The sequence below is a fragment of the Lepisma saccharinum genome, chromosome 1 (genome assembly GCF_977018435.1).
Source record: "Lepisma saccharinum chromosome 1, izLepSacc3.1, whole genome shotgun sequence".
In the NCBI taxonomy this organism is placed as follows: Eukaryota; Metazoa; Arthropoda; class Insecta; order Zygentoma; family Lepismatidae; genus Lepisma; species Lepisma saccharinum.
The window spans coordinates 103874449-103899868 of record NC_139229.1 but is presented as its reverse complement, the minus strand read 5'-3'; the positions used below and the strand labels follow the sequence as shown (position 1 = coordinate 103899868).

General features: G+C 37.8%; 1 protein-coding gene across 1 annotated transcript in view; it reads left to right on the top strand.

The window, feature by feature from the left end:
- Nucleotides 1-25420, top strand: part of LOC145998900 (uncharacterized) — a 94970-nt gene that overhangs the window by 8243 nt on the left and 61307 nt on the right. Inside the window, exons 3-5 of the mRNA XM_083135644.1 lie at nt 6225-11187; nt 17172-17688; nt 20620-20752. Of these exons, the coding sequence (XP_082991770.1) occupies nt 6225-11187; nt 17172-17688; nt 20620-20752 (5613 nt within the window). The remainder of the gene's footprint in view (nt 1-6224; nt 11188-17171; nt 17689-20619; nt 20753-25420) is intronic.

Genomic DNA, 25420 nt, shown 5'->3' with positions numbered 1-25420 from the left:
TGTTGGAAAATATGTTATTATTCACATATAAATATTGAAGGAACCAGTAAACATCGTACAAAATGAAAATTTCTATATTTTCCAGCCTGGTGGCATGTTTGTTGAAGAAACAAATACTGCATTGTACTGCAATGTAGCCAGATGATGGGGGAAGATAGCAGTGGCTATTGTTATATTCTCCCATCATCTGGCTACATTGGCTACATCTTCTGTTTCTTGAGTGAACATGCTGTTGGTCTGTGAAATATAGACATTTTTATTTTGTGTTTTGTTACATTTTAATTCATCCATTTTTCAGGCCCTCTTTTATTCTTTTTCAGGTGTTCTAATTCATGTATATTTATAAACCTTGTTTTTTCCAGTTTATAAATATATACTATCTATCTATATATATATATTTATATATCTACGGCCAGTGTTGCCAGAAATAGTTTATAGGAACCCACACTCTGACACGTCTTTCTGCAGGCGATTGGAAAGGGCCTATATAGCAGGCATGCACGCCACTATACACGCCGGACTCAACCTAGCCAACCAGTAACCCTTTCCTCTCCTCCCCGAAACTACCCACCCACCTTGCAGTAAACACTGGTGAAAGTACTTTTGTTTCCTATCGACTATTTCTGGCAACGCTGACCGTAGAGACGCTATGGTCAGTATTCTGTGCCTCTACTCTATGTAACGCCGATCTATCTTTCCTCTCCGTTGAAAATGCGACATACGACCACGGAAACGTATAGAGGACATCAAAACAAACAACATTTTTCAGTAACATTTTTCTCGTTGCTGCATCATTTCGGTGCTACAGTTGTTCAAAAAAGCCCGTTTTGCCACCTGAATGCTGGCAATCACACACAACATTTCATTGCATTTGTGACGTCATATCCCATCGTGAAGCGATGCATTCCAGGGTTGCCAGGAACACTCATATTCCGTGAAAAATGACAATCTACAATCAGCCACATTATGTACCGTAAAACAAAACTAGAAAACACATTCTGTAACCTAACAGGAAGTAAACAAACGATACGAAAAATGGTAGAAAGAAAATATAATTCAAGTGGAAGTGGTCATATCGAATTTTGTCTCAGCTTACATGTAAAATATTTGCAAATCTAGTTACCAAGTTGGCATCTACAATTTAGTCTATCCACTTCGTCCTTCTGATACTAGTTGTCTGTGACACACTGAGCAGATGACAAAATAGAAAATGGTAGTAAAACAAGCTCCCCGACGACTGTGTTTATCTATGCACCGGATACACGTGTAATAGTGTGCAACTGTGAACAGGGCAGTATATTCGTTACTGATTCATCATTACGTTGTTACTGTGGTTGTCAGTGTTTTAGTCGTAATGTAACAACGTGAACCTCGGATACTTCTTTTATCAGCACAAAAGTACCACAAGGCTTCTGGACACAAACCTGTAGATATCAACCTTGCAAAGAGATTTGCAAATATTTGACATGTAGCTGGGCGTAAACAGCCACATGTAAGCTGTAAGTTCAATAAAATGTATTGTTGTTGATATTTGACATGTAGGCTGAGACTAAATCCGATATTGCCAATTAATTTTGAATATGTTTTTACCATTTATCATATCGTTGGTTCACTTCCCCCTTCCCCTGAGATGACTGCTGATCTTCTGACTGGTAGGCTATGATGTTCGGTCTACTGGACGTGTTTCTCTATTTGTTATACACCTAATCATGTGGTTGGTAGTTTGTGAATTTTCACAAAACTTGTGTGTTCCTTGCAACCCTGCTCTGCACAGTTTCGCCGCATGAAATGACGTCACAGATACGATCAAATGTTGTGTTGGGTTGCCAGCAACCAGGTGGCAAAATGATCTTTTTTGAACGGCTGTAGCGTCGAATCGACGTACCAACGAGAAAAATGTTATTGAGGAAAGTTGTTTGTTTTGATGTCTTCTATACGAATCTGTAGTCTGTGGGCGCCATTAAAATGACACCCTATATATATATATATATTAATGGAGAAAAGTAAAGGGTCTGGCAGAAACAATCTACCACTTTGAACGGTTGGTAGCTCGTACGGCTCCGCAGTGAGCATAAAACCGAACAGGATAGAGTGTAGCAGGAAGGATGCCATTTTAGTTACAATGGAGCGTTGGACCAAGATGCATCACGCTTTTGTGATTGAAGCGTATTTCAAAAGTGGTGACAGTGTGGTAGCTACGCAGCGGAAGTTTCGACAGCAATTCAACATTGGGAGACATGGAAGAGTACCAGAATGGCACACAATTTGGAGGTGGGTTGATCAGTTTCGTGCTACTGCAAGTGCCACGAATAAGAAGCCACCGGGAAAGCCGAGGACAGTGCGGACACCAGAAAACATTGAGAGGGTACGGAATGCTATTGACAGGAGTCCTAGGCGTTCAGTAAACAAACATGCTGTAGTTTTACACTTGTCAGACAGAAGTGTGCGTCGCATTCTGCACAGCGATTTTTGTTATCATCCGTACAAAATACAGGTGACCCATAAGTTATCCGACCGTGACTATTCCTCCCGGAAACAGTTGAGTACAGACCTTATCGACCTATTAGACGAGAATAGGGACATTCTTCCCAACCTGATTATGCCGGATGAGGCACACTTTGAACTGACAGGCCATGTCAACAAACAAAACATGCGATACTGGAGTAATGTGAATCCACAGGAACTCCACGAAAAACCACTCCATAGTGAAAAGGTCACGGTTTGGTGCGTTGTTTCGGCTTCCAGGATTATTGGGCCCTACTTTTTTGAGGATCATAACGGAAACGCAGTCACAGTCAATTCGGAACGTTACAGAGGCCTACTGACGAGTTTCCTGATATCTGAAATACAGAGACAGGGCGTTGATTTGTCAACAGTTTATTTCCAGCAAGATGGTGCAACTGCGCATACCTCTGGAGACACGATGACAACATTACGTATGGTGTTCACGGGCAGAATCATCTCACATTTTGGGAACGTACCATGGCTAGCGAAATCCCCAGATCTGAGTGTTTGCAATTTCTTTCTGTGGGGTACCTCAAGAGCCGAGTGTTTGCATCACGTGTCCCCAACTTAGAGATTCAGAAGCGTCGCATCAGTGAAGAGGTAAGGCAATTCCACCTGAAATGCTGGTGAAAGTAATGGACAGTTTCCTTCGTCAACTCCGTCAGTGCATCACAAAGGATGGTGGTTATCTCACAGATGTGATTTTCAAAAAATAATTATTGTCATAAAAGGGCATTATGTTATTTATTAATTACCACTCTCGTCCTTTACATTCCCTATGTAGTGTTACTTTAGGAACTATAATAAACTGGTACATTGTTTCTGCCTGACCCTGTATTTGTATGCTTGTAGTGTGTTCTAAACATATATGCTGATTCAGTTTCTGATCGCAGCATGCATTCTAACTCCACTACTAATAAATAAAGAAATATATAATAATTTATATACCAAGACAACATATAGTGGTTGTGGTTGTAGTTGTTATTCTTTCAGTCTTCTAATTGACCATTTGGACATACTGTGAAGGTATGTTTCACCGTGTATGTATGTGTTGTACAGTATAAGTATTTGTGATTGCCACGGAATGACTGTATACACCGGAGCCTTCTGATACATTCTACATCGGTGTGAGTAATTTTAAATTCAGGCAACACTGAATCCAATAATAGAACAGTAAGTAAAATACAAAAGTTTAGAAATATTTATTAAGTTTTGTATTCCAAATGACTCGCCCATTTTCCATGTAAATTTTTGAAGTACAATCTTGCCAGAGGAGGTGACGAAAACAAGCATGCCTTAAACCTTTGAATGGAACAAAGAGTAAGTTCTTTCGAGTAGATTTTCTTCTTATAACCACCAACTGATTTCATCATCCTCCTCCTCCGTCGTTTCCTGCCTCTTGCTGGGTCGGCATAGAAGTCAAGCCTCAATTTTTTCCTGGTCTTCCACCACTCCTCTTCCATGGTGTTCCAGTCTTGTCCTCTTGTCCTAACACTCTCCACTATCTGCTCTATCCACCGACATCTTGGTCTCCCCCCTTGGCCTTACTCCTACTCATTGTAAGCTCTTACTGGTAGTCTTTCTGCATCCAACCTCTTCATGTGTCCGAACCACCTCATCTGTGCCTGATCTATTCTGTCCTGAAGCTTCACCACACCCACTGTCTGTCGGATCTCCTCATTCCTTATTCTATCCCATCTATTCTTCCCCATCTCCACTGCCTGCATCTTTCTTTTGACTCTCTCTTGTCATTGTCCAAGTTTCTGCTCCATACATAATTATTGTCACATAGTATGTGTTGTACAGTATGTCCAGCTTAAACGTACAATAAAATAAAATTTATAAGTTTTAAGTTTATTAAGATATTTCCGTAGTTTTCTTCTACCTATAGAGTAACTGAAAAAGTTTTTGTACATACCTACTACACCTCAATATGAGCACAATTAGTTGCTCTACAGATGTCCAACCTGTATTCAAGCTCCACCCATGTGTTGTTCAGCATTACTGGAGTCACATTTCGGATTGCAGCACAAATGCAATGTCTTAGATCAGGAAGGTTACAAACTCGTGTCTAATACACTTGTGACTTTACAAAACCCCAACTAGCTTAACGGACTTCAACTCGGCGAGAGCAAGAACACACCATGCCTTCTGCTGCGGAGTCCACATGGCTAGTGATCCAGTTCAGTTCCAATGAGTGCTGACGTTTTGCAAGTGTGTAAAAAAACATTTTGAGATTCTCTTCCAAACTACGTAAAGCTTAAGGTGCTCTTGGTTAAATATTACACGTAATGATTTTTTCTTTTATTGTACTTTAAGCTGGACACGCTGTATTTCATATATCATTTATAGGAATATATTTATTATTAGTCTCCAGTAGTGAGGCAAACTGATAAGTTTATATATAACACTTGTTTGAAGAATAGGAAAATGGAATAAAGGATCTGTATTTGGTAGGTGGGTAATTTGGGGGTAGGCTATATTTACTGGTAGTGGCATGTGTGGACATGAATGTCGCAAGGTACCTAGATTTGACGGATTTTGCATGGAAGTTTAGATGATGGTGCAGTTAGTAGTGGTGGTGTTATGAAGAATTTATATTACTCTTGTTCTTGGGTATTTTTTAGAAACTAGAAGAGAAAGCTTTTAGTTGAATATCAAAATATCTTCATTTCTTCACAACTTTATCACAAGGTGTTTGTGTGCTTGCCTTAGTGTTACACGCACTGTCCACGCACGCACGCACGCACACGTAGTGGATAAAAGGAAGGAGGGTCAAAGGGCTAAATACCAAGTAATAGAGCATCATCCTCAGGTGTAGAAACAAAGTGATGATTAGGAAGTCATAGTTTGAACTACAGGGTTATCAGGTCCAGAAATAAAGTTGTAGCTGGTGCAAAAAAAAAAAAAAATGTGGTTCTCTAGCCATCTTTTTGTTTCTGCACCTGAAAATATGGCTTGCAGCCACGAAAATTATTTTTTTTTCCTATATCTGGCTTTCCTCTTTTACTTAGTATGTGTGTGCGTGTGTGGAATGGACTGACGTGATTTTTTTATATACTGATAGAGAAAAACAATAAACTTGTCAGAGTAGGATGTGGTATTACACAAATTTAAATTGAACAATGTGAAATGATTGAAGATACTTATAAAGTACAAATATACAGTTAACCAATACTGGTAATGGATATTCTACTTGCCATGATAAAATTTAAAATGTTCCTTGAAGAGCATAAATAGTACATTAACCTCCATGTCTCTCTTATGCATGCATCATGTCACCTTGTACTCCCCAGTGGAAGCTCATTATGCAGTGATTTGGATTCCATTTTATACTGTAGTTTCAGTCCCAATTGGCCTATCTTAGCCTAAGGTAGACTTTGGTACATTGTGTGGGGATCATGACTTGCCAAAGAGGGATTTTTCTGTAAAATTTATATTCCTTTCTGTGCTGACTGGAAAGGCATTTCAAAATTTGTCTTACTGCGAGAGCCTGATTCTTTCTGAAATAAAACAAATCCAATTTCAGCTGCTCCTCCATTTTTTTTTTTTTTTTTTTTTTGCATGTTACTGTACATTTGAAAAGCATGTGTTTGAACCCCTGTCTCAAGAGACTTAAGATGTAAAAAAGTTTGGCTGATAAACGTGAATAATTTATTTCTTATTTCTCACCACATTGTAAATTTTATGTTTTTGAAAATATTTGTTTCCTCTTTCAGTTGAACCCCCTAAACAAGGAAGGACTCCAGTAAACGTTAGGAACTCTCGTAAGACTAATAACTCTCCACGTGTAAGTCGTGCTATTCTGAGGATTGAAGATAGTGAATCTCATGTTTCATCTAACTCTGAACAAGAATGTCCTATCCGGCAGAGTTGTGTGGAAACTGATTCAATAAATGATACAAGTGCATCTGAAGAAGAAACAGTTGTTCATAGCACGGGAGTGGAGTGTGAACTGGCAAGCCCCAGAAGTAGACGTTCCACAAACGTGTCAAAAAAAGGTGATACTAAGAAGACACCAAAACTCTTCCGTGCTTGCAGTGTATCAAAAACAGTTAAGGAAATCGAAACTGATGCAAGCACCTTGTCTTCTGATGACCACCTTCCTAGAGGCGTCAGTCCACGGTCAAAATGTGAAATAACAGAGAAGGCATTGCTAAAGACAAAAGGTCAAACTGTACCCAAGAAGTTGAAATGTGATAGTAGTGCAGTCAGTGTTACAGATGATGATAAGTGTGTCAGTGGTTACAAACGTGAAAGAAAGAATAGTTCAGAGAAAATACCTGCTCAGTCGGTTATTGATGGAAGTGATCAATTTTTTCGTCAGGGCTCTAGCCACAAAGTAGAGAATTTATCACCAGCAGCCAAAGCTGATGGCTCTACTAGACAAGAAAATCATGCATCAGATGAAAACAAAAGCAAGGCTTCTAATAGGAAAAGAAAACAAAAATATGCTAAGGAAAAATGTAGTAAACGATTGAAAATTCAGGAAAATAGTGTGACTGTTGATAGTGATAGTGATGTAACACGTCATGAAGAGTTGGAGGAAACCAAGTGCGTCAATGAAGACAAGTATCTATTGGACATTGCTACACCTCAACTTACCACACAGCAGATCTTAAACTTAAACCATGTTTCTCCTCAAATGAATGGTGCACTTCAAACTAACCTTGAGAACAGCAGTGAAGTGATTGCAAGTAATGAAGTGACACTTTTTGACATGCAGAAATTTTTTGCAATGTTAAATAGTGATGCAACGACATTTTCTCGTGATGACCTTATGAGTCTTATGAGTGGTAATTCCAGAGCTATCAACAGTGAGGTACCCAAGGGACATATGGAAAGTGTTAATGTGGAATCACTGAAGGAAAGTGTTAGTTTGGAATTATCTTCAGAGCACTCATGTAAATCCAAAAGCCAACAGGATGTATGCAGTCTGCAAGAGAGACCAACATCATCTGAAGATTTAGAGGATCCAACATATCCCAAATCATCATCTAAAAGCAGAGATCATGAGAAACATTCCTTGCCAAACACACATGGAGCAGAGCGACGCAGTGAAACGAAATGTACTAGGAATAATAAAGAATCTCATAGCCATAAGTCAAGTGTGAAACACAAGAGCTCTGCAAAGAGCAAAGGTCACTCGGAAAGTGTTAGTTCTAGAAAAGAAAGTTCTGAGGAACAAAACTTTGAGGAAGAATCAAAGCATTCGTCTAAGAAGAAACATCATTCACCGGCAGAAGCGAACATTGCTCATAATAATTCAAATCCTAAAAACAAGACTGAAGGTAATCTTGATGGAACTAATACTAAGAGTACAGCTTCCACTGTTAAAGGTCAAGATTCACTGCTTAAGAGCGATACATGTAAGAAACACATTCAACATACTAGTCAGAAAAACTCAAAATCTATTAGCAAAAAAAGTCATTCTAGTGGAGAGAATGTAGATGTCGAGAAAATTGATGAAAGTTCTCAAGAAAGTTATAAAAAGATGGTTGATGAGAAAAGAAGTAAAAAGAAAGCTGATCCAGAAAGCAGTAAGAAGGTGGTTGATAAAGACAACAGCAAAAATATAAAAACAGTTTGTTCAGAAAACATTGAAGTTACAAAGACCAAATCACCAACCAGAAGTGACAGGACTGAAACCTCAGAGGTGGGTAAAAAGAAAGATGGTAAAAGGGACTCAAAGGAAAGTTGGTCAAGAAGAAGAAAAGAACGTGATGACAAAAAGAGAAGAAAAAGTGAATTCAGTTCAGATAGATATAGTGAAAAGGGTTCCACAGAAAAGACTGCAGCAACACGAGATTCATATACATCATCGTTGGATGCAGGCTCTCCTGCTGGAAAGACATTAGTACCTAGTCACGTAGAGCATAGTCATATTTCTGTAGTTCCTCTGGAGGCTCAACATGGAAACGGAACTGAGTTAAACAATTCAAAAGATCTTAATTCAGTGATGAGGGTTGCAGCCCATAATGTACACAAATCTCCTGCAAAGTCAGTGAAAATGATTGCAAGTGATGAGTCAACTGGTCTTTCTATACCTAATATTCAGATCACCCTATCTCCAAAACTATCTTCTCCACGAGGTGTGTGCAATCAGGATAATTTAAAGCAGACAGTACCAGAAGCAACTGTGCGATTAATAAGGTTATCCCCTCTTGAAATTAACAAATGGAAGCAAAAGGAGGTTTATGATATTAACCAAGATTTTACCAAGAATAGAGATGAAATAGATGCTAGTACTGATCCCCCTGAAGAGGATAGCACTGTCTGTGATAATGTTTCATTACCATTGGCATCAGAATCTTCCAATATTAAGGTTAAATCTAATAAAAGTGCAAAAACAAACCAACAATACAACAGGGATGCAGATGAATATAGCCACAACTGTTCACGTAAAATGTCATTAGCATCTTCAATTTCTTCACTGAAGGAGAGTTTATTTGAAGAAAGTCTAAACACGGATTATAGTAGCAAAAAGGAAGCAAATAAAACCATGTCAACAAGAAAGGACAAGTCAAAAAGAACTAAGCATTCATCTGGCAGTAAACACAGTAACAGAGATTCATCAGTAGACAGTTTGTTTGGAAACACTAATGCTAGTGAATTTTGCAATGAGAGGAAGCTAGAAAATGGCACCGTTAAATATAAGCATGTTGCAGATTCAAATAAGAACCTTAATGAAAAAAATAGTTGCCGCTCGAATAATGAAAGTTTGAGTCAAGACATTGAACTTAAAATGCCTTTAGCATCTTCAATTTCTTCACTGAATGAGAGCTCATTTGAAGATAGCTTGAACACAGATCACAGTAGCAAAAAAGAGGTAAGTAAAAGTACATCATCAAAAAAGGACAAGTCAAAAAGAACCAAGCATACATCTGGCAGTAAACACAGCAGCGGGGATTCATCATTAGACAGTTTGATTGGAAACACTAATTCTAGAGGGTTTTGCGATGAGAGGAAGCCAAAAGGTGGCACCGTTAAAAATAAATGTATTGTAGATTCAAGTAAGAGCCTTAATGAAAAGAGTAATTGCTCCAAGAATTTGGCATCTGATAATGCTCTGAAAGTGTACAAAATTCCAACAAAAGTGCACAAGGACAGTGCCACAAGTACAGGTGTACAGAAAGTAACACTTGCCAAATTAGATAACTTGGAAGCAGGTTCATCAAGACAAATTGTGAACACCAGAATTGATAACAGAAAAGCATTACTAATAGGTAAAGCAAAGAGAAATTTATCAGATGGATTTGATATTGTGCCCAATTTGACAAACTCTGTGTTACCAGAAACTCGCAAAAAGCTGTGCAGACCAGTTACAAGCACCCCGATAAATGCAGATCTGCATAAACTCATGACGGGAAAGCCATTTGTTGATGACAGTAGTCAGAATATTTCACCGTTTAGGATTCACAATGAATCTACCATAAGTTCTGTGGAGATAAAAGCCTCAGATAATACAGGTGAAGGTACTTTACCTTCTACTCCCAGCAAGTCAGCAAATACCTCACCAAACAAAAGTGATGCAGAAAGATCGCCAGGCTCCGGAGTTCCACCAAAGAAAAGGTTGAAGTTTGTATCATTGAATGTTGTCAACAGTGAAGCTGGGAAAGGAACAAATGCACAGGAAAGCAATACATCAGTTGTTAAAGACTTCATACGTCCTCAGACTAGAAAACCTGAGAAAACTTGTGCTGCAAATCCAATTTTGAATGTGGTAACAACTTCCAGTTCAAAGGAATTTCCATCAACAGTTAATTGTATGAAAGATCCAAGAAGTTGCTTTCAAAAGAATTCTTTAATTAATGGTGTAACAAGTGTAAAAGATAGAAATTTGAAGAAATTACCTTTTCCCCCGACCAGCTCATCACATGTAGAATCTCTTTCAACTAACGCGAAAAGGAAAATATGTGTTGAAGGTATTGAGCCTTTGCCACCAACACAACGAAAGGGTACTGAAACAGTGAAACCAAACTACAATATGTTTCTCCAAAGAAATACGCAAGTTGAAATATCTCCGAAAGATTCATCTGTTCTTAAGTTAAATGCCGTGGCAAATTCTTCAGCAAGTCCACATTCAAGTAACAACTTTGTAACATGTACGGCCAGCACACGTAGTAAAACACCCGAAGAAAATAAATCAGAGTCGGTGTCTTCTGCGGAAGAAGAGAAAACCAAGTCTACGTCTAAGACTGTAGGACGTTTTCGATCCAATTTCCATACCAGAATTGGTTTCCCTTCTTCTGAGCCTATCAATAAGCAGCAAGGTTCCCCACATGGTAGGTCTAGAAAGAGTGAGGAAACCAACTTCGCTGGGGAAATAAATTGCCACGATTTAAGAGACAAGTTGGACAGGAAAAGAAACAATAGGAGTGAAACATCTGTTGCCAATTACAACCAGTTTTCAAGCCAGTCATCAAGTGGACAGCCTTTGAGACTGGAGGAATCAACCCAGAGTAGTTATAGTCCCAGGAGAAGGGAAGGCAGTTTCCAAATTACACAACACAATATTGAAAATAATCCAGATGATGATGCTTCCATGGAATTTTCAGATTCAGAAGTTCGTGACATGAGTGCGAGTAATAGTTGCAAGGACACTAATTCTGATACCTTTGAAGATTATAGTGATGAGGATGACATTCTTGAATTAGATGCAGGCACGGAGTCACTGTATGCGTAAGTATTTCTTTATTTACTGTTTTTCATTTTCTAGACCCCTTCTAGATCAAAGCCTTAAGCTTGTCATTTTTTTATGTATCTATAACAGTTGGGCTGAAAAGTTCGTAGGCTAACATAGTAAAAAATATTTTTTTGACAAAATTCGATTTTATTATTCAATATAGTTGCCTTCGAGGGCGATACAACGATTATAGCGCTCATACAATTTTTCGATGCCATTTTTATAGTATGATTTCTCTTTAGCCTCAAAATAGGCCTCAGTTTCGGCAATTACCTCTTCATCAGTGCTAAATTTCTTTCCAGCGAGCATTCTTTTAAGGTCTGCAAACAGGAAAAAGTCACTGGGGGCCAGATCTGGAGAATATGGTGGATGGGGAAAGATCTGGAGAATATGGTGGATGGGGAAGCAATTTTATTACGGTTGAATATCGCTAAACATTGCTCCGAATCATCAAAACGTTGTTGCTTTTGATCGATTGTGAGCACGCGGGGCACCCATTTTGCACACAGCTTTTGCATGTTCAAATATTCATGCACAATATGTCCAACATGTTCCTTTGATATTTTTAAAGTCTAAGCTATCTCGATCAACTTCACTTTACAATCATTTAAAATTATTTTGTGGACTTTTTTGATGTTTTCGTCGGTAACAGCCTCTTTGGGGCGTCCACTGCGTGCATCGTCTTCGATGCTCATTTCGCCTCGTTTAAATTTAGCAAACCACTTCTCAACGGTTGATTTTCCTGGTGCAGAGTCCGAATAATGTTTATCATGCCAAGCCTTGGCTTCAACAGTATTTTTTTTCGCCAAAAAGCAATGCTTTATTAACACACGAAATTCTTTTTTATCCATTTTTTCACAATAACAAAAGCTGCTTCACTCACAATGCTATATCTCACGAACTAATTATCCGGTAGCTGTGAAATTTATACACGTATCTTTTGAAGGTTAGTACTAAGTAAAAATCACATGGATTTAATTCTAGTAACGCCATCTATGAGTCAGCCTACAAACTTTTCAGCCCAACTGTTAACTGACCTAGATAAACCTGCACAGAAATTGAAACACTTTGTTTCATGTGTTTCATATACCTCTTGTTTGCATCCCCAGGTCTTGAAATCCTCATATTCCTTATTTGATCTCTAAACATGTGATTACAGTACAGTACGTTTGAAATTTGTGCTACTCGGAAAATACCACAATGTAAGGGTGAAAAATCATTGTAGTATTTCCAATATCTCATTTGTGTGTCCATTGAGTTGGTTTGTGTTTAGGTCACATAATATATTAGTGTAATACAGGAGGCCTTTTATTTTTTTAAATATTACACATAATCATTATTTTTCGATCTTCACAATCACAAATTCTGTAAGAAATGCTTTCTTTTCGAGTAGTGTCTTCTCTGGAAGCAAAAATTTTAAACAAAATTCTTCCATGTAAAATGTGGCCGAGCCGATGTATTAGTATCAGTTGAAATTTAAAAATCAATATCTGCTGATACTTTTCAGCATTTTCATCTTTTGCAGGAATTGCAAAAGTCATTTCTGATTTTATCACTGAGTCTATCAAATCATGCAAATTTTAAGTTTGATTCATTTTCTACCAGCATTGTGGGGGGAAATTGTTTTTTTTTTTCTTTACATACTAGTTATTTTAATATTTTGATGTAATACTCAAATATTGAAAGCAAGGTAAGGTAAGGTAGGTAAAGTTTCCCGTGCATATATAGCATGTGCCATGAAGACAGATTTAGGGCCCCACACATTCTCCATCTCTTACAATTTGGAGGTGATGTGATCAGCACCATGCTCTGGCCACCTTTAGCCCTCTGGGTTGCCCCCAGGTACTGATTGATTTGAGGCTGGGTGAACCCATAGTGCTACTTGATGTTGGGACAAGGCTGGAAAAATTCCAACCTTAGATCACTCAGCCTGGGAATTGAACCCGGGTCTCCCATGTGGCAGTCACCCTACCGACTAGACAGTCACAGTTCTATTTTAAAGGAAGTTTATACATATAATTGGAGTGAAATACTTATATTAATCAATATTTTCAACAACTTTTAACGTTTGAGTCCCAAGGCCTTTTTCACATGTAAGCCTATCGGTCCCGAGCCAATTTTGAGCAAATTGCAGAGTTTCAATTAAATGAGTGTAGATTGGATACTAATTGCCCTAGAGAGATGAGTTATATACCGTTGTACGCAGAATGAACCAGAGATTCAGACTATATGAAATTTATGCAAATTCGGCGTATATGTGGTGGGGGGGGGAGGGGGCTAACTCAAAATTCCAAAATTTAGGGGAAAAAAAATTTGGTTCCCCCACCCTCCCCTCAAGAAAAAAGTACATGACAGTGTCGACATGCACATGGAAATGATCGCTGACATGTAAGGAACACAAAAATATTTGCATTATTATCATATGACCAATGTAACTTGAGTTGTACCCCCAAACTGATTCAAGCTTCAAAATGCAGTGGTACCTTGAAATGACTATAGCTCAGAAACTAAATGCCCTAGAGATATGAAAGATATACCATTGTACGCAGAATGAATCACAGATTCAGACGATTTTAATTTATGCACATTCGCCGTACATATGGAGGGGGAAAGGGGGGAAATCCCCTTAAAAATACTTTTCTTTAAAAAATGTTGTTTCACCCTGCCCCCCGAAAAAAAATGTCAAAATGCACAAAATGCAAAATTTATGCAAATTTGGCATATATATGGAGGGGGAAGGGAGAAAACCCCCCAAAAATTATTTTAAATAATTGTCACTTCACCCAAAAAATGTCCTCGCACTTGGGCACAAAACGACACCTACGCGCAACATTCACGAACGAAAAGCTAGAATGCATTGAAAAATGAGCGCCGATTCTTGCAGCTGCTTGAAATTATATTTTTAGACAATGCAGGGTAGCCCCTGTTGCAACTTGTGGACACTTGTGCTAAAAAAAAAAAAAACAAAGGTTTCCTTCAGCGTGCTTCGAAATTCCATTCTCACAACGCACATTCAACAACCAGTCTTCCCCCTCCCCCTGCTTGCGCCCTCACGGTAAACTTTCATTTTGACATCGGATACTGATAAGCAAGCTTCCTTCGAATGCAGTTAACAGGAGGGAGTGGAAAAAAAAAAAAAAAAAGCATTGCTTTAGAACAATAAAGCTGGTCTTTCTTTGTCGGCAAAAATTTGACCTTGAAAAGAGATGCAAAAGAGAAGTATCTTTTCCCGCCTTTTCCCCTCCATTTTCATGAAGACAAAAAAAATGTAAAAAAACATTTCTGTTAAATACATGTGTTAGGAACAATATAAAAAAAATCGAAATTCTAGCCAAAAATAGAAAAGTTATAACGTAAAAACTACGACCTTGACACAGCGTCTCGATCGAGAAGCTTGGGACCGTGAGGGTTACATTTGGGTATCTCGATGGAGACGCTTGGGAAACTAAAGGTTAATTGTTACAATTTTGAAATATCAGTATCAGTTGGAATTGGTAAGAGCATCACCATCAGTTCAAAGTGGTATGGACTCAGCCCTAATATATATGTATAGTAGATAATAGGAAGGAAGGCCACAGAAGTAAATAAGAAACTCACCAGACACTGGAATTATTAACACTTCCTTGACTCCAGGCTGCATCTTCAGATGTAGGTAAGAAATAGTGGGAACATAATTTTTATTATACTCCTTTTGGACCTTCTTCCTTTAACAACTTATGCATATAATTTTAACATTAAACGTGTTAAAATATTGTGCAATTAAATTATAACTTACGCATTGTGGGAGACACCAAATATGTTGGTTGTGTTAAGGGTGTTTTGGAGCACTCCACATGAACAGCTAGTTCTTATATCGTATACGTTTTATAAATTCCACCATTTTAGGCTAGAATCACATCATGCTGATCACCTGAAGTGCTTCCCCCGTTTCTCCTCTTACTGCAACGTCCTATATTGTACATCCTGGACATCATTTTATACTTAGCTTTTACTGTAGGCATAGGGCTCATCTCCGTATCCTTTGTTGTACCATTGGTGTGAGTGAAACACTAGTTAACATCTTGTTTTGGTCCCTTCATCTTGCATCAGGAAACTGATACATCCCATCAATTTTAGTAGTTAACATCAAGCACAATGTCACATTTTCTGCAATTATTGCACCTGTTTTCATCCCATTTCGAACATTTTTTTATTCAGTAAAGATCTGAGCATTTCATCAATGTTTTTCTCTTTTTTTTATTTATTTATTGAAATTTCCAGTACAGCAGAAGCCATTTTAAACCGGAAAGAAACAACAGTAAAACAGTACACTAGTGTTAAAATGAACACACGAAACAAGATAAAATAAAATAAAATAAACAAATATAAACATAAACAAGTCGAGAGAGTTCCAAGATAAACAGATGTGTTTCACAAAAGCATTACTTATATACAATTTTTTCTATGTTGGTGATAAAAGATGGATATGAACTGAATATATCGGTTTGGTTTGAGATGACATTGAACTGATTTGGTAGCCTATGAAATAGTGAACGTTGAATGAGTGAGAGTCTTGGAGTTGCAGTGTGAAAAGTTTCCTTGCTCCGTGTTTTGTGTCTAGGCACTCTGAGGGAGAGTTCGTGGAGTGGGATGCTGCATCTTAGGTTTCCATTAATTATCTTATGTAGTAATTTCATATCTGCAACGTATCTGCGTGATTCTAGAGTATTTATGTTTAAGTTTATAAGCAGATCTCTCTTAGTGTCTCAGGGCCGGCACTCTATATCGAACGATGGAGAGGAAAAAGCTGAGAACATTGTCGATCTTGGAGGTATGAGAAGGGGCAGCCATGTTCCAGATGGGTGAACAATATTCTAGAATGGGGGACACAAATGTCTTGAAGTAAATGGAAAGTGCTTTCGGGTTATGGATTTCGGTGAATCTGTAAAGTAAGCCTAGCATACGCATTGCCTTTTTTGTGATGGTTGATATGTGATTATCAAAAGTTAGTTTAGAATCTATGAGGATACCTAGATCTCGGTGTTGTTCTTCTTTTGTTAGAGTGATGTCGGTGAGTGTATAATTACCTTCAAGAATGTTTTGCTTCAATGAAATTGTTATGTAAGAGCATTTCGAAGGGTTTGTGGTCAGTTTCCATCGCTTACACCATTCAGAGAATCTATTTATGTCATTTTGGAGAAGTTGCATGTCTGATGGCTGTTTTATTTCTCTCCTAATCTTGCAATCATCAGCGAAAATTAGAATTGTGCTTCAGATGGAGGAATTAAAGAGGTCTGTGTGATCATCCAGATATAATACAAATAACAGAGGGCCAAGAATTGCGGCACACCAGATATAACAGGAAGCCAGTTAGAATTAGTTCCAGGAAGTATAACACGTTGTTGTCTATTTCTTTATCATTCATTTTTCAGCAGCAATGTCACCTTTTCTGCAATTGTAGCAATTCTGCACTCATTAATGGTTTATTAATTTTACTTTGGGTATAGATTGTTTTCCTTTGATATCTTTCTTTGTATTTGATAGAAGTTCAAGAAAAAACCCTCGCAAGGAGCATTCATACGTAGCCTGGCCTCAAACCCTGAACCTTCGTTGGTCAAATTGTGAGTCTGTATAAACTTTTTTGTATTTATCATTCATTCTTCTTGTCACAGTTAGCCAAGAGTGCCAGAACAGCAATACAAAATTATAATAAATAATTCCACTATATCCTGTGGGAAACCCTGGGGGATAAAGGTGGTCAGGGGCATGGTGCTGATCACATCTTCCCCACTCAACCGGATCAAGAAAGTGTGGGGTGTTACCTCCACACCCCTTATACACCTTCATGGCATGGTGCTAAGCACAGGGGAGTACTTAACATTTTTTTTAAAAAAACAAACTATATCCTGTAGGTTTCAGAATAGCTACCAAACTCTTATGTGATTGTGCTTCATTTATTTTGTGACTTTGTTTCTAAAACTTTTATGTATTCTGTTTTCAGTGATGACTGTGATGCACCATCCATTACACTTTCCCACAATATAAATTTTAGTCGAAATAGTTACTTAACTTTTGGGCAAAATCCTCCACAACCTCATACCTCTGACATGATGTTAAATCAAAAAGACCAAACTCAAAATTCATTGGATAGTTTTCAAAATCAAACTGACTTTTCTGGCGAAGAAGAGATACCTTTATCCCATGTTCAACATACTAGCACTATTCCAGAAAACAGAAGGGAAAGTCCAGTCACACACAATGTTTCAGAGGAACCTTTGGATTATGAGGCCGACACTTCAGCAGAGGTTGACGACGATTGTGAAGAAAGAGAAGAGGAGGAGGAGGTGGATATGGAATTTTGTAGCCATGATGAAGTTCAGGAAAACAACATTGCGGAAGATAACTTGGAGGATACTACTTCTACTCGGGTTGCTATAATGGAATCTCAATGCAAGCCTACCAGTAGTGTGCATGAACAGAGTGATGGTTCATCTAAATCAAATCATGGGTCTAGCACGGTAAGTACAATGATGCTACTTTTATACAGGAGGAGCAATGAGATTACTTTTTCTTTTTTAAAAAAAAGTATCAATTAGGTATTAACCTTTAGCAACCTTCCTGCAAAGGATGAGTCGCAGTTATGTTTCCATCTCCACATAGCAGCAATTAACATGTAATTTCTTCAAAACTACAGTAATTTTGCCTGTAGTATTATATGGATGTGAAACTTGGTCCCTTACATTGAAAGAGGAACATAAATTGAGAGTATTTGAAAATAAGATCCTTAGGAAAATCTTTGGACCTAAAAGGGATGAGGAGACAGGTGAGTGGAGAAGGTTACATAATTTAGAAGTACATAATTTGTATTCATGTCCAGATATTATTAGAATAATTAAATCAAGAAGACTTAGGTGGGCAGGCCATGTGGCACGAATGGGAGAGGAAAGAGGAGTTTACAGGATTCTTATTGGGAAACCTGATGGTAAGAGACCTGTAGGAAGACCAAGACGAAGATGGAGGGACAACGTTGAGATGGACCTAAGGGAAATCGGTCGGGATGGAAAAGAGTATATAGAACTTGCTCAAGATAGGGAAAGATGGAAGGCCTGTGTTGCTGCAGCCATGAACCTTCGGGTTTAAGAAGGCTAGGGAGTTAGTTAGTTAGTTAGTTACACATGATATTTCAGTTCTGTCTTATTCACATTTATACAGATGAGGTTATGACATACCTGACATGAATCACAAAATAATACATCCATTGTTACTATTGTTAACAAAAGGGGTGTGAAAATGTCTAGTTTTCCCTCAATGCATATGGGATATATTTTATAAATGGGTTATTTGTATTTACTCTTCCACAACCTACTTTTGCAGATATATTTTACTTGTAATAATGAAAATGAAAGAACATGTTCACGTGCCTCTATTAGGAGTCCAGTGGGAAACATACAAAAATTTCCGAAAATTACAGTTTGGATATATATTTTTTTTTCTTAAATTGGGAGATTATATTGTGGGAAATTACATGTCCTCATATAGTGGTCTTATGTTCTGCTTCCATGAAAATTTGGCCCATTCAGCATCGCTAGGAAGCAATTTTGTGGAATTCTTCCTTAAGCTGACAACACTGCTTTGCTTTTATGTCAAGAGTTCAGAAAAGTGAAATTAATCCTCAGATGCTGAGATTGTATTTTCCAGTATTAACTTGAATGCCACACCTGGTTTTAGGACGAAATTTGTAATGATCTGCTCTAAATAAAATTTAGTATCTCGTACACTAAGAACAATAGAGTTATGAATCATTCCTTTTTTTGTTCAACATATATTGGCTGGCACAAGGCAGAGAGGTCAGTACAGTGTGCTACAAAGCCAAGGGTACTTGGTTTGAATCCCAGTTTGAGCATAGATGTTCTTTGTGAGCATCCGTTCATCATTTTCATCATATCATCACTCTTCCTCATCTTCACCATTACCAAACTGTGGCAAAAATGTGAAGTAAAATGATCCAAATGAAACAATTCAACATAGATTGTACTCAAATATTATGTTCATGAAAGACACACATGTTTTAGCAAGTAAAAAGAAAATGAAGTATGAAGAAATATATTTTTTTCCACGAAAAATTTTTTGCTTCATCTTCCATAGACAACATTGGTGCTTGAAGGCTGGTAATGCTGTCTAAATATTGACTATAACACCATTAAGCCTTGTTTCCATGATTATGAAAAACTAAATATGCTGACCAAGGCAGTAATTTATTTTATTAAAAACATAAACTAAACTTAACGTTTTGTTTCAACCTTCTAGCAAGGTCTTCTTCAGACTCTGTATCAAGTACAAAAGTACTTTTGTTTATGTTTTTAATAAAATAAATTACTGCCTTGGTCAGCATATTTAGTTTTACAAATATTGACTGTTACAGCCTTCTCTCTCAGAAAAAGAATTGATTATTTGTTACTTTTTCTTTCTGAGAAAAACAAAAATGTTGAATGTAAGAAAAGTACATTTTTTACATGCAAATCTTTGTCCTTGGATGCAAATCAACAGCCCACACCATTAGCCTGTTCCCCCTCCCTACAGCCAGAAAGGCCTTACCATTTGAAAGCTGTATCTGTGTAGGTTTCATGCTGTGCTTAGTAATTCCCCTCCACTGGAAAAAAAACCTATTGTTTCAGACGTACAGTTTGGTCACGGAAGATGTTCCTAGTTTCAGATGATATATCTAAATGTACAAAGAGAAGGAAGAACTTCATGGGTGTACAGGAGTACATGTACCCTCTAAATTTTTGAACTGTGGTACAGTACCCCTCCTAAGTGCTTTCATCCAAACTGTACCTCTCCCCTTCAAATAATTTGATTGATGCAGTGGAGGCAACCATTTACAGCTTGAGATGAGAACAAGACAAACTTCTTCATACATGAGATGAGACAAAAAAAAAGAACTGCCAAGTATCGTCTAGTTTCAGTACCATCTCCAGTTGAATTGGGGCATGAATGTTTTTTAGACCTTATATTTTGCTCGCAACTTTCATATTACCAACCTCTGAAATCAAAGTGGAGAAAGTCACCAATATTGTGACTATGATTACAGCAGCATTTTAAGGGGAAAATTTACGTATCCAGCCAGTCCCTTGACTGATCTCATTGCATTTGAGTGAGTCAATGTATTTCAGAACCTGGAAGTGTCGAAAAATAACCTTGAAATGGTTTACACACTGTAGAGATATTTATTAAATACTTATGTTTCTTTTCAGCCAGAACTGGTTGTAGTAGGTATATCAACTTTTGTTTTCTAACCGATCTGTCTCCATTTATAATAATAATTCTTAATTTTTCTTAGCATACGAGCCTCACATTCAAATGTTGGCAGAAAAATCAATGCACATATATCTAATTTGTGAAAAGTGTTTGTGTACATTGTATTAAAATAATCCTTCATAATGTTTCAGCATGTAGAACAACCTGGATCACCAGTGCCTACAAGTAGGGAAGAAATATCAACTGAAACTACGAAGGTATTAAGTTCTCCCACCAATAAGACTAGGATAAAATATACTTCTGAAAAGAAAGTTGCATCTAATGGTAAGAGAAACTACTTCAAATTAATGTTTTTAATATTTTCTGAAACATTGTTACCCTGCCCCCAGTTCAAGTCAAAAGGGTTTTTCTTATTACAAGTGACGTTTCAAAAGAAAGTTTTGTCATTTTTTTTCACAGGGAAGCTTTATTATAAACAGAAGAATACAATGTCATAACAAAATACATTATTTTGGCTATTTTTCCACATAGTCGCCACTGACATTGATACATTTGTCATATCGTGAAATCAATTTAAAGAAACCCTCCTGGTAAAAATCTGTGCCCAGCGATTTAAGGGAGTTCTTCACAGCCTGTTGCACCTCTTCATTGCTTCCGAATCGACGTCCCGATAGTGCTGACTTCAACGCAGGAAAAAGGTGGAAGTGTGATGGGGCAAGATCGGGGCTGTAGGCCGAGTGATTCAATCTCTCCCATCCCAGACAATGAATGTGTTCTGCAGTGACCCTTGCTGTGTTGGGTGTCGTCCAAGAACAAAACCCCTCGACTCAAGAGCCCTGGTTTCTTGCGTCGAATGGCGGACTTCAGTTTGCTTAGTGTGTGGAAATAGCATGCCACACTTCCATCTCTGACCACGTTTCCAGCACACGTCTTTCTGCCATACTGGTTTGCACTCTAATGCGCTCGGGCACGTTGGTCTGCTTATCTCTATTCTTTGGCACACTGCACATGCACCACTGTGCATTTCACTGCTCTCGCTCCTCCCGCCAGGAAAGATTGTCTTTTTTTATGGCAGTGTGTTTTCACTTTGTAATACAACTTCCTTGTGAAAAAAATGACTAAACTTACTTTCGGAATGTCCTTCGTATAATTGTTATTATTATGCTAATTATTTAGATACTTGTTTACTAATATTGTGGGGCATCCCCTATGGCGTAGTGGTAACGTTGTCACCTTGTAATTAAGGGGTTCCAGGTTCGATACCCGGTGGGGGCACATAGTGGTTCGGATCCCACTTTAAACTGTAGGCCCAGTCCCGATTAGCCTATCTGTGCACAAAGTGGACTCAAAACAACAAATCAGACCAAAAAAACAACTAATATTGTGGGTGCAGCTGTATCAAACCTGTGTACTTAGTATAAGTAACGATTTTATTACTTTTTTTTTTTGTAGTTTCTTATATTCAACTCTTAAGTGGGTTGTTAGTTTGAACTGTAACTTGGAAGGGAAGTAGGGAAGTTATTTGCTCCTTTGAGCTTTCATTGGAGGACATATCTCCCAAATAGATGGTTCAAGGATATGGGATTGATAGAGGCACATATTTTTGGTAAATAAAAAAGCAAAAATTTGATACAGAAACAGTCAGGTTCGGGTTCAAAAGCAGTAAACAAAATAAAATTTCACTGTTATAGCGGTGAAAATGCAGTATAGTCCATGAGTCAGGAATCAAATTTAGGTGATCGGTACCACTCTGGGGGACGGGTTCTCATGATTTTTTTGCAAGGTCTAGATGCCTGGAGCTGGAAAATGTGTGATAGCATGTCATAACTCTTTGCTTTTTATCTAATATTATTGAATTAGTAACAATAACTTAAAAATAATGGTTTTTCATATTTTTTTTTGAATAGCATGTAAATTCATCACAATATTTGAATAAATAAATTTAATTTCAACAGACTTATTAAATTCAATGTTATTTTATAATTATAATTAAAAGTGTAATAATATTAATATAATCATACAATAATAATAAAACTTTAATATATTGCTTATATACTGACATAGATTAAAGTCATAAGTTTTACTTACAATTTTCAATAATAATAGTGGCTAAATCTTAAATATGCATTTATGTTATAATTTAACAAAATTTTATTATTTACATTCATCATCATCATAATCTTCTGAATAGGTATCATCACTCATTGATTTTTGCATGTGGGTAGTCTGCACTTGTCAGTGCACCTGATGTTATTTAGACAGAAGACACACGTTGGCAGTTTGTAGTTTCTAATGGATTAGTTGGTTGATTGAATTGGTATTTCAAGTCCACTTTATGCACAGTATGGCTAATTGGGACTGGACCTACAGTTTAAAGTGGAGTCCGAACAACTATGTGCCTCCACCGGGTATTGAACCTGGGACACCTTGATTACAAGGTGTTGACGCTACCACTGCACCTCAGGGAGGCAGTTTCTAATGGTGTTGCAAGCTAGTAGATCTAAAATAGTTTGAGGTGCTGACTGCCATTCCATCCAATCCACCGGGTTCGATACCTGTGGAAGTGCATAGTGGTTCAGATCCCACTTTAAGCTGTAGGTCCAGTCCCGATTAGCCTTTCTGTACATAAGGTGGACTTAAAACAACAATCAATCAAAACAGACTCTTCTTTTTCTCTGAATAAGAGCCATACCATCTATCGCCGTGGCTAAATTTCCAGATATTTCCTCAGGGGGGATAACATTTTTCTGCAAGTATGTATCTAATGACCATGATAATGGTTCTAAGAGAAAGCCCGTTTGAAGATTCCAATTCTGTGCTGTCACAATAATTCATCCAAATTGTGCCTTGTCTGATAATTGACTTGCCATTACTATCCACTTCCTTCGTCTTGAATCAAGAGAGGAACAGGAAGAACTAGACGAAAACCATGTTGATGCAACTGAAAGAACATTCAGAGAACAGATACAGTAGAGTATGGATTAGTACAGGTAACAGAAAGACCCTACAGTCGCCTGAACCAATGCTCACATGATGTGCGTCACTATAGAGCAATGTGTCTATCAATAGAACAGCTCAGAAACGGACAGGGTCACAGCAGTAACTCACCCCTAGTATGGTGTGTAATATCAAACTGCCAACACCACTGTACATCTGTGTGGCATGGGCTCGATGAGAGCTTGGGCAATTTCAGCTCTGGAAGAGTTGAGGGAGGTGACATCCTGCCTAGAATGCATCTGCCAAGTGCATCTCAGACATTCTCTATGGGATTTAAGTCCAGTAATCACGCTGGTCACTCCATGCTCTCTATTCCCTCGTCCTCGGGCACGTTGTGCACTAACAGAATGCTGTGAGGATGAGCAAAGGAAACTATCACCTATTGCATCTGTGCACGACATGGCAAGAGATCTGAGGTTCTCGTCCTCATATCTAAGGGCTGTCAAACTACAATTTTTGATGACATGGATGTCCGTACGTCCCACATTTTTGATTCCAGCCCACACCATCAGTCCACCACCTCCATTATAGAATGTTTTTTGCACAAACGCAGGGTTATATCGTGTTCCACATTCCCTCCAGATAAAGTATGTCTATTGTAAGGCTGGAGGATGAACCGCAACTCATCGCAGTACAGTGCTCAATCTCATTTATTGTGGCCCCAATTGCGATGTTCCTCAGCCAAGTTTCTACAGCCTGAAAACTGTAAGGTGATGGAACACACTCCATGAGTCTATATGCATAGAGGCCTTCTTTAAGAAGGCGATTGCAGACTGTTTGAGATGACACCCGCGCCCTATTGCATGTGTAGTTTCGTTGCATTCTGTCGTCTGTTCCAATCAGTTATTTACAAGAGGTACCCGTGGTCTCTTGCTGTTGTTGCTTGGGAACGAACTTGACTGACCTTGCATTCGTCATGCATTTCCAGTTGTTTGGAACCAAATCTACAGGCGAGAAATGTCACTTTGAGACACTCCAAGGGCTACTGATTCAGATAAATCGCACTGTAGAGGCATTGTACCACTTGCCCACGTTCCTTAATGAACTCTTACACTGTCCTTGAACTGCTACTGTCATTCTCACAGCTGCACACTTCAGTTTTCAATTCAGATATATCTGCATTAATGATGGGAAAATAGCCAATTGAATCCAGTAATGGTGTTAATTCCCATCCAACTTGTCAATTATATTATTAAAATATTCACATTTTAATTAGTGTAATTATTTTAAACTTAATTATTATCATCCTCATTATTTAATTAGATCAGAATTACTGTAATTGTCATTTCTAATAGTAAAAGTCAAAATATTAAAAATTATCACAACTTTCTATTTACATCAAGGTATCTGGGAGATGGAGTGATAACACACAGAAGCCAAAGAGTTATGACATGCTATCACCTATTTTCCATCTCTAGGCATCCCAACCTTACCAAAAAATCATATTACAACCCATCCCCCCCGAGTGGTACCAACAACTTGCCTGGCTCAAGGCCTAGTATATAAAATTACATTTTAGCTTTAAAAATGTGAATGTATTCCCAAATTTGATATAAAAACTGCACTTACTACACAAAATAAGCATATTCATTCTAATAGCACATTTATGTTGTTACCAGAATATTAAGTTTATTCCTGTACAAATTGGTCCATTTTTGCTTCTCAAATATTTACAGCAGAATTTATCAATTTTCCATAAATTGCATGACTCGCAGGATAATTCTGACTTCAGAAAGTGTCGCGTTGGTTAAGAAACTCAAAATTTCATGTTTTAGAGTCTTATTTCGCATTTTGCAGTTAATTTCCCATTATTTCATGACAAAACAGGGCAGGAAAAATGCACCTCACACCTTTCAGAAACATGAAAAATTAACATTAGAATGTGTTATTTAGAATGTGTTATTTCACATTTCGTGTTTTTGTCAAAAACAAAATATGCATGCCTCTAGGGATTGACCAAGCAACAGAATAGAAAGGGAGGGGATGAACCCTTGA